General features: G+C 41.2%; 1 protein-coding gene across 6 annotated transcripts in view; it reads left to right on the top strand.

Moving 5' to 3' along the window:
• The first annotated feature begins 4,825 nt into the window (after positions 1 to 4,825).
• magi2b (membrane associated guanylate kinase, WW and PDZ domain containing 2b) overlaps positions 4,826 to 10,776 on the top strand; it is a 74,548-nt gene continuing 68,597 nt past the window's right edge. For all 6 annotated transcript variants that reach the window (XM_068602589.1, XM_068602590.1, XM_068602588.1 and 3 more), the window contains exon 1: positions 4,826 to 5,355. In XM_068602589.1, coding sequence (XP_068458690.1) covers positions 5,058 to 5,355 — 298 coding nt within the window. In that variant the 5' untranslated portion in view covers positions 4,826 to 5,057. The remainder of the gene's footprint in view (positions 5,356 to 10,776) is intronic.

The raw sequence follows: 10,776 nt of genomic DNA, 5'->3' as shown, positions 1-10,776 counted from the left end.
CTAGTTTTTCTTTGGACTTTGTGTGTGTGTGTGTGTGTGTGTGTGTGAGAGTGTGTGTGTGAGAGAGAGAGAATAACAGAAATGATAAAAGCGGAAAGTTTAAAAACTATTAAACTACATTTGTTTAAAACAAGGTTCTGATGTTTTTGATAAATTAAAGTGTTTCTCATCAGATTCAAATAAGCCAAATGTCACATTTTGTTTCCAGAGGTACAGAAAGCAGCCTTTGTCTAATATCTGGTACAGTGAACAGCAAAAAGTTGTTGGGGGCAAGTTCATGAATACAGCCATAGATGAGTAGAAGAATCTCAAAAAATCCCCTTTAAGACATGACATATTTAAAAAAAAAAAACTTTTTAAATTATTTTTTTTTAAATACTCTGCTTTATAGTTTGTCTTTTTTTTTAGACAAATTATATCGTAAACTATTAAAAGTACTCTGTGCAAAGTACAGCATCTACAAGCTGATCACAAGATGTCCTCTACTTCTCTGAAAAGTAGTGGCATCTGCGGTGAAAACCAGACATGATCTACGAGGTGCCGGTGCCATGAATTGATCTTGCTCCTACTGCTCAAATCACATGTTGATAAATTGCTTTTCAAGCAAACTAGTAGTGATGTCACAAATCATCTCAAAAGTGTTCAACTGAGATTTAAGGTGAGAACAGAGAGATTAATATGAAAACAGCCTTCTAGTCTAAAACTGCACATACAATGATTGTGCATAGTGAAAGTTCAACATATTGTTAAGTGGAGATACTTTATAATTTATCCTTCAATGAACTAATGCCCATTTCAGGATTTAAAGTCATCTGCTGGTACCGTTCAACAGTCAATGGTTCCCTCTAGTGGTCCAGTAGTGAAACTGCACGTAATGACAAAGCCTGATTGCTGCTTGACGATCACAAAGGAGACAACTGAGGAAAATCTAATCACCAGTTTTAATATAATTAACACAGATTGTTCCTGACTAAGATGTATTGGCCTTTGGTATTCAATCTCCATTGGAAACGCCCCAAGATTAGGCGTAATTAGTGCTAAACTAGAATGAGTGATTTTCTTTCAAGCTGTGGTGATTTAAAGCAACATTGTGGGCCAGAATCTCTTCCAGTATTCATTCGCTGATCAACCGTTAAAGGAATTAGTTTAGAGATAGTGATGGGATTATCAGAACAACTGTCTTATTCCAGTCATTTTTTTATTTTTATATGACGACGGCCACAAACATCCTACAAATGGGTCACAGCAATGACGAGCCCGACTCCTGTCTTGCAGACTTATGCCATCACTGCTCAAGCGCAGCGATTAGGCATTAGCTGAGAGGACACTATTTTTGGGAGGCATTGTGTGATTTAAAAGCTAACTGCAGAGCAATTTTGCTAATCCCCAAAGCTCTCCCAGGGAAATCAAAGAGTGTGAATATGAGGCTTCTTCAAAACGAAGGTGTGTTTTAGGAAAGGGAAGAGGATGATGATGCCGATGATTGTGATCAAATGGCACATGATGGCAAACTGCAGACCAGCAAAAGGAATCCAATCCAAACATAAATGTTGTATAAATAAGCTCTTTGAAAACTATGTATAACAACCAGCTCATATAAGGTTAACATCTGAGACGAAGACATAGACTTCATAAGTTATCTGTTATGTTATACGACAGTAGAAACTTGAGTTACAGTTCATGTGGCTTTGTTCAAAGTCAACAATCTGCTCACAAATACTTTGACTTCAAAAGACAAGAAGAGGTTATTCACAACATTTAGTCTATACATTTTAAAAATATATATATTATTACACAAATGGGATACCGGCCAACAAGTTAATTAACTAGCTGTTGGTGTTTTTTATTCCCTTTGGACAAAGTCAAGCTAGCTGCTTGAAGCACAAGAGTGGTATCAATCTTGTTTTCTAACTCTGCAAGAAAGTGTATCAACGTACTTCCCAGAATGTCTAATTATTCCCAGAATGTCTAACTAATCCTTTAAACCTGATTCATTTGGATACTTAGGGGCAGCATACTAAACCATAATAAAGACTTGAGACCAAGATATCTACTGAATGGGACATTTTACAGTTGAAAAATAAAAGTGTAGCTACTCAATGGTGGACAAAGTAATGCCATCAGTGTGTCAGATTTAGCAATATATAGTTTTTTCAGTCGGGCTTTGATGAGTATGTGGTTTGGACTCTGTCTCGACTTTCTCCAGGTGTACTCTACCATCACAAGTTTCACTACATAATTAAATCTCATTGTGAGCTTGGAGGAAAAGCCAATGTGATTTAGTTGCCAATTCCCCAAAGCCATTCAGTCTAATTAACTTATTCTCTATGTGTGATGCGTTTGTGCGTGTATGTGCGTGTGTGTGTGTTTCAGTCCAACACACCCTCGGCTTCTCAACTGCTACCGCTGTGCTGTCTATTTAGTTTTAAAGTTTAAAATGTCTTCCAAAAATTGTCACTGTCTTAGTAGACGCTGGATGATCGTTGATATTTTTGTCTGCAGTCTGTTTTTTTTTCAAAATGAATAGCATAAAGACAGGAGGACTCGGTTCACAACGTGAATATCTGTGTGAAGGTGACCCCGCTCCGCCCTTGTCTTAGCCGAGCAATAGAAACAACTTAGTGTGCATTTCTTGCCTCACAGCAAATGCATGAAGCAGAGAGTCAATGAGGAAGGCAGTGAGCTAAATCCATATAAGCTCTATTGAAATTCCCCCTCTGAGTGCACAGACTGCCTCGTGTTATTGTATTTTTGCCTTCTGTTGTTGGCAGTCTGCTTTAGGACGCTCATTACTTTCTGTCTGTAATGATGATATAAAGTAATATCCTTTTCTTTATTCTTCCTCTCCCACCCAGTGTGTACAGAGTCACAAATATAGTCATAGACAGTCTGAGGAAGCCAATACAGATGCACAATCACACCTAATAAAACAACTGTTTCATTTGGGTCATTGATATTCTGGCAGAAAGTGAAAGATTTAATGGAGTTGTTGCAGCTCTCAGAGAAAAACAAAAGATAAAGCATGCTCTGTTTTCAAAGCTGTGTTTCTCCCCCGAGCCATCGCATACCACCATGACACCCAGACCAATGGACTTCATAATGCTGTTAGAGACTCATGTAAGCACACATCCTCCTGTGGCTGTATCCACACGGGAGTGGCCACGCAGACACCGAGAGTGACTGCCGTATTCTGTCGAGAGAAAATTAGAGTGGCGACGAGTTGCTTGAAGTGACTCCAAATTTAGACGCTCCAGCTCAAAGCTTCGACAGCTGATGGCTTTTCTTTTTGTTCTTCTATCATACTTACTTTCACAAAAGAAGGTCCAAAATAGTGAAATACTCTGATCCAGATATAGATAGATGAGCACAACAGAATAATTCAGTGTTCTGCAGACACACACACACACACACACACACACACACACACACACACACACACACACACACACACACACACACACACACACACACACACACACACACACACACATGCTATTTATGCTACCTAGGTACCAGATCTTTATTCTATTTGAAGAATGCATCATCTGATTTCACGATGTAGTACACTAGTAATGTAAAAGAGATGGTGTTTAAGTAAAAACCTGAAGACTCAGAGTCCTTCATAGTATATAATCCCTCCACCCTGAACTCTCTCAATTGAGGCTAGAGGCCTCTTGAAGCTGCAGTTCTGATATCCACCAGCAGAGGCACACATTAACCACAGCAGGGATTCATTTCCACCCTTAGTGGACAATCTGTTAATCCAGCCAGTTTTCTGAATTATACCATTCTCTTTCTTCACTGTCGTGGTTAGTCTTCAATGATCATCTAGTTTGCATCCTCATCTGTTTAGAATTAATGTCAAAAGTGTTTGCTGTGAACTGAACGTACACAGCACGATGACCTAGATGCCAAGAAGTAAGTAAAGTGACAGTCAAAGTGAATCCACTGCACTTCATGGATTATTTACTGGTAGCAAATGCACAGAGGGTTGTGTACAGTAATGCTGTTGTTCATGGAGGATACTCACATTTCAAAAGCACAAGCATGCCCTTAATAAAACACATAGAAGCACTGCAGAGAGTGGCAGTAAGAGGGACTGTCATCCTCAGTAGATTTCAGCAGCTCTTGATTTATGTGTTAAATATTGAATGAAACGTTACTTCACCCGCTTCAGAAAGTCATGCAGCCATGAAAAAGTAATGGCAACAAAAGGATTTGTCATTTCTTGTTGAACATGGATTCCCGCATCATAGCAGTTACGTAACATTGACCCACCTTAAACGGGGTGATTTTAAGTGCAGATGTTGATTTTTTTTTCCCCCCCAAGATTTCAAGATGCAAAAAGAGTAAACCTGTAAAACGGTGAAGGAGGTGATGCATTTGAAAACAAACTTACAATCAATTTACAGCAATTACCAAAGACTGAACGTACCGGCCCAGTTGGTAAACCAGCTTTGCTTACATACAACTCTGCATTGCACGCTGCATATTTTTCTACCGAAAAAAAAAAAGTTATCTTATGTTAGTGCTCTGCATTTTAGGACTTCAACTAGCTATTTGAGCTATTTTATTTCCCAAATCCCCGCAAATGGTTGCAGATAACTAATATAGGTTGAGGTGTATATGTAATGTAGTGTAAAACGATGTTCCGCCTACATGTGACCGCTTGTGATCACAGTGAGCCGGAGGAAGCGCCCCTGGCAGTGTAGTGGGAGTGAAGCGCCTCCTGTTATTTCCCCTCCTCTCCATCCTTTTACGCCGAACCAGAACCATTCATCTCTCCCCTCCTTTAGGCTTCACATCCGGGTCATCCGCTAGTATCTGTCTCTTGCGTCTCAGTGTCTGACGGTAATAATCATTTCCTCCGCCGCCGTGCTGTACTGCAGCCCTCAGCCCGACTGCGCGGCTCGCCGAGCGGACACTGCGCCTGGCGTGCACCGGTGATGATGGAGCCACGGGCGCTGTGAAGCTGCAAGCCGGTCGCACAAAGGCAGGGATGAGACGGTAGGAGGCTTTTGTATGGGCCAGTCCGCGGTGATCAACTCGCCCTAACGATGTCTAAGAGCCTCAAGAAGAAAAACCACTGGACAAACAAAGTCCACGAGGCGGTGATAACCCGCGGGAAGGAAGGGGAGCTGGGGTTTGAGCTGAAGGGATGCGCGGAGATCGGCCAGTTCCCCTACCTCGGCGAGGTGAAGCAGGGGAAGGGACTGATCCAGAGCGGAAAACTGGCCCAGGATGAGCTGCTGCTGGAGGTCAACAACATGCCGGTGGCCGGGCTCACCACCCGGGACGTACTGGCCGTGATCAAACACTGCAAAGACCCGGTCCGCCTCAAATGTGTCAAGCAAGGTGAGATACGATGAACACGAGAGGGGCTGGTGGGGAGTGTGCGCGCGCGCGTGTGCTGTGTTTGTGTGTGTGTGTGTGTGTGTGTGTGTGTGTGTGTGTGTGTGTGTGTGTGTGTGTGTGCGTGTCGCTGGTTTGATTAAAATGTCATGTGTGCAGTCATCTGTCAGTCTGCACTAGAGGTGTGTGGAGGAGGACCAGGCGCAGACCACGCTCGGGCCTGTTTGTTGGTGAACTATCATCACGATAGTAGTGGCTGGTTCAGTCTACCAGCATCACTTACTGTAATGATTAGCCGATATGGAAGGAAGCCGGGAGCAGCCGCCGTTTGTTTATCACAGTGTCGCTGGTTCGATGCCACAGCCTGGAGGGGGTGTGTCCGTTTAGGCATCACGCCACAGCCTGCGGTTTTCTTCTCTTTTTTGATGGAGGACAAGAGCTCGTTAAACCAAACAGGCCCAAGCTGGAGATGCAATGCTTTCCTCTTCGCTGCTGTTCAGACTGAGCAGCAGACAAACAGAAAGACAGACAGACAGACAGACAGACAGACAGACAGACAGACAGACAGACAGACAGACAGACAGACCGTCTGCTGGCTGTCAGTCCACACTTTCTCTGTCATTGCAGTATAATTACGCACTGTTGAAGGTAACCTACGTAGCTAAATGCTTTCATACTGATCAGTTCTGTGGTCAACTTGGTGTGCTTTAACCTCCCCACCCCCACCCACACACACACATTTCGCACAAATTCCCTACACACAAACATATTTTGTTTATAAAATGTTCCTGAGTGAAGAAGTGGAAAATAATTGTGCAGGTCTCTTCCAGTCATGCTTTGAGGAGCTTTTGAGTGTTTTGTTATTGTCAGCCGGTGCAGTGTTATGTGTGATTATTGTGGCCTCTGAAGCTCAAGGCTTGTTTGAATGTTTCAGAACAGAGCAGTGGATTTATGGCAACAGCGTTGACTGAGTGACCTGCTTCTGTCAGCCAGCGTAAAAGCAGACAGGGTCCCTATAGGACGAGAACAGCGGATTGTAGGAACAGCAGAGGAGATAGTTATCATCACACCCTCTGAGGCTCAGTTTAAGTCCTTATAAGTGGCGAAAAGGCCTGCGTTCTCAGCTATGAAACGAGCATTACAGTGCTGGCTTGTTTCTGGGACATGAGAAAAAAATAAAATAAACCTTTTTATTTTTTCACAAAATTTGTCCTCACACTCTTTGCCTCTCAGTGTTTCTTGAGGTTGCGTCACTGTGATCGACGACTGACAATGTAAGAGTACTGTCCTGTGATGTGTGAGGGGTTAAATGCTAATGTGCACGTATCTCCGACAGGTCTGTTGTCTTCCTCCCTCCTCTCTTATCCATTTACACATGAAGCTGTGTATTCAACCGTCCACCTCCCACAGCTGAGCGTGGTCTTTGAACGTCCTTGAGTCCTCTGCTTTTTCTGCACAACTTGTTGTCACCTTTTATATTTTTTGCTCTGTCCGTCTCTCTTGCTGTCATACGTCCATTTGACTTCCACCCAGCGGACACTGGAGTGTATTTATGGCAGTGTTCTTGCAGACAAGTGATGACACACTTGTGGCCCGCTGAGGAATCATCTACAGTAGAAGCAGTCCAGTCGCTCTGTTCAGAGGCCACACAAAATCAGAGATGGATGTCCCGTCTGGTATCCACAATCATGTCTCACTACCCATGCGAACATGCACACACAGTTACACATTTTAGCAGACTATTTTCATTCAGGTAGAAATCCCTCCTCTGTCCCTGAGGGAGTGGAGCAGTGACAGCACGGCCTGATGGACCTCCAGAGTGAGCTCACTGCCTGACTGTGCCCTGACCTCCTCTCACACATCGTTTCATCTGCACTCAGGGAACATACACATCCAAATATACGGGATACGACTGTGTAAGGAAGGGACTGTCATACAGCTTTCACTAGACCAACCCTGTTCAGTTGTTTGTGGTACGGCTGTATTCTCAGCTCAATATACTGTGCATATATAAAATACTGTTCTGTGTTGGCAAGTTTCCTAGCACTTCACAACAAGCAGGTGTGAATTGTTGTGCGGGTGGTTCAAGTGACTTTCCAATAGTGTCCAAAGACATCTTGTGCTGCATACACTACCGCTCAAAAGTTTGTTATCGCATTCCAAGAAAGCTTGATTTGTAACAGTCAGATGGCTAAGAGGACTACTCAATATTTGTTATTGTTTTTGATGACTTTAGGTTGTAGAAAGTACTCTAAATAGATTTCATTCTGTATGAAGGGTTTGCAAAATAAAAAACAAAACACTGTACGATGGTTCAAAATAACAATTGAAAGGGGAGAAGAGCAAAAGATCCATCTGAGCAACAATAAAATAATTATAGAAGACATTACGAGTCAGTCCAGAATAAACTGGAAGCTTAGCATCAACATGAGTGCAGATTTTAATAGCAAACAATTCCTGTTTCAGTGTCACAGTAATGCTTATTACAAACTGGAATATTGATTTAGAAATGAATAGAAATAGAAGGTAAAGATTAGGGATGGCAGCATTGGAATAACAGCTAAATATATGGACTGACTATCACTTTTAACATTTTTAATAAACACTAAATAGACTGAACAAAGTCTGAAGAAAAACGTCTGAATCTAATATTTAGATCACAAATGCAAGCACCGCAGTGGTCCGATTATTATCGATGGTCACTTCTGCTTTTCTGGACTGGAAAACAATTTGAAACTCCATTTGTATTTGGAGGTAAAAATGGTTCCGTTAGTATTCTCACCTGGCTTGTAACACCATGCGCACATCAACTAAATGAAAGTTTAAAATCATTGAATTCTTCTTCTTTTGGGACCAAAACTATTTCAAATGTGATGTCTTTGGTGTCTGAATTCTAGTCAAAATAGTCATCATTGAAGAAAAGACAAAAAACTAACTTTTAAATGGTAGTGTAACTATCTACAAAATCAATTAATCAGTTGATGGTGTTTTGCAGAGAAATTATTTAAAAGTGAGAGTAGAATTGCCAGGAGAGAAATGTTTGATTCTGCATCTCAAGACAGCTGTTTATTCTCCCGCTGTGTGTGTGTGTGTGTGTGTGTGTGTGTGTGTGTGTGTGTGTGTGTGTGTGTGTGTGTGTTTCAAGGGTCTCAGTTCTCTGTCATGCAAATGGCTTTGCTGCAAATACATATCAAGTTATGGCGGTGCAGCAATACAACAACACAAGCCTTCACCAGAAAATCCAAACAAAACAAAATGATTTGTGTATTTATGTAAGATAAACTCTGCAACCGTAACATCATATTATCTGGAGCACAGATGTAAAACAAAATAAAATGGATGAAGGCTACATTCTTTTTTAGCTACTTCAGTTTCAGGGTCCTGGTGTTGTTCATGCTCACTGGCACACTGGCATGACTTATTGGGACACTTGTATAGAACAGAGCCGTCGTTAGTGTTATTGGTCACACCTGTGCTTTTCCTACTATGACGAGTCAAAAATGTCTGGTGTGAAAAATGCCCACTACAGCAATCAGTGTAGTGTGACATGTGCACTCTTTTAAAAAGGATGCTGTTTGAGCTTTCCATGATAAGACTATTTCCAAATGCATTTGTAATTAAAAATAGATCTAGTTTTTCTTTTAAATGCTAGTTAACAAATGAGTTACTGGCTCTGTCCGTCTGTTAGTAATTGTCTGATAAACGTCTTTTGTCCGTGTTGATCTCTCCGTCAGCTCCAAGCAGGAGTGAAGTGAAAACGGCTGCTCGGCTCAGTGAGGCGGATTTCTAAAAGTGCCATGAAGATCATAACCATCGAGAGGTGTTAGAACAGTATGGAGAGAAGTGTGATTAAGTTTGTGTGTGTGTGTGTGTGTGTGTGTGTGTGTGTCTTTGTGTGTCTTCGTTGTCTTTGTGTGCTTGTGTGTAAGTGAGAAAGAGAGGTGGAGTCTCAAAAGAAGAGTATGGTGAAGGTGTGAAACAGAATTTTCCATCTTGTGAGTTTTTTCACAGTATCTTGAGCAGATTCCTCATTTATGAAGTAAATAAATAATGATGAGTTTTTATTGTGGCAACTTGTCAAAATGACTAATGCACAATGGACAACATATTATGGTGATACCAATGTCTCTGTATTTCTTTTCTTCCTGACTTCAAAAATAGTTTCATAATTTTTGCTTTTGTCAGCTCCTTTTAAGTGCTGCTTATCACTATTTTTTTCCTGTTTATTCTCTGTATTGGAAAAAGAGGAATACAATAATTCTCACAATTAATGAAGTATTTAACCTATAAATATCCCGGGCCTCTTTTTTGTTGCTTTTAATTGAAATTCCTCTTTTGTCATAAATAGCTAAGATGCAAATACAGTGATATAAATAATATTAACATCAGTTATTTTTAACCTTGTATTTTTTCATTCAGGTTACGTTAGAGCCCTCCTCCCCGGATAAATCCACAACAAATGTTTTTTTTCTGATTTACATAAGAAGGGAAAGAATATCTAAAATGCTATGTTCCCTTCAGTGGATAAAAAAAGACTTAAGTCAGAAACACCGCTTGCTGATATTGCCCGTTTGGTAGTGATTTTCTTATTTCCAAATTGTGTTTTTTGCCTCTCACAAGAGGAGTGTGGAGGAGAATGACCCCAGGACGTTTTTGTCCATCTGAGTATATGAAAACAATATGCAGTGTTTTCCGAGGAAAACAACATGAATTCAAAATGTTAACATGCCCTTTAACATCAAAAGTGGAGCATGGCCGGCCTCTGAGTGCAGCTGCTCTCGGCCACAGCCGATATAGGCCAGGCCAGGTTAAGGAGCTCTGTGTTTACTAATTAAACATGAATTAAACAAATGAATAATAGGAAATTGTCTTTTAAACTGTAACTTCCTGTCCATTCCGATGACTGTATGCAGCCGTCTTACTGTGACAACCGCACCTCAGTATCAGAACCACAATCATTGCTATTTATGTGTCAGCTACTCAAAGGCCTACAGGAATATGACCTCCTTGTTTCAGATTAACCACTTCAAATGTGTTGCGCTTTATGAAACAATGAGCCTCTGATTTCAGACAAAATAAAACAAAAACATGGCTCATTTCCAGCTATCGATCGTCCATGTTGTCGGCTGAAATGAAGACTAATGCGAACAGATTTAAACAGCTTTGGTTTGCGAGATTAAGCTAATGTTAATTTTAACACCCTGTGATTTTTAGACTGAGGGTGAAGCTGCAAGTGGTACGTTATTCATTAAAACATTAAAATGTGAGAAAGCAACCATGAGCAACAAACACACTTCACTTTTAAATAGGAATTGATTAGTTGGAGGAGGAATAATTGATGAGTTTAACAAATGTCACAATATCTAACACCCACCTACGTTTTTGGTCGGAGGTGGGGGAGGACATCGCTTCCCCAAGCAATGT

Source organism: Clinocottus analis, unplaced genomic scaffold (genome assembly GCF_023055335.1).
Source record: "Clinocottus analis isolate CAN_PGR_092001 unplaced genomic scaffold, fCliAna1.0.p SCAF_6, whole genome shotgun sequence".
Taxonomy (NCBI): Eukaryota; Metazoa; Chordata; class Actinopteri; order Perciformes; family Cottidae; genus Clinocottus; species Clinocottus analis.
The sequence above is the reverse complement of the archived record's forward strand: the minus strand, read 5'-3'. Positions and strand labels throughout refer to the sequence as shown.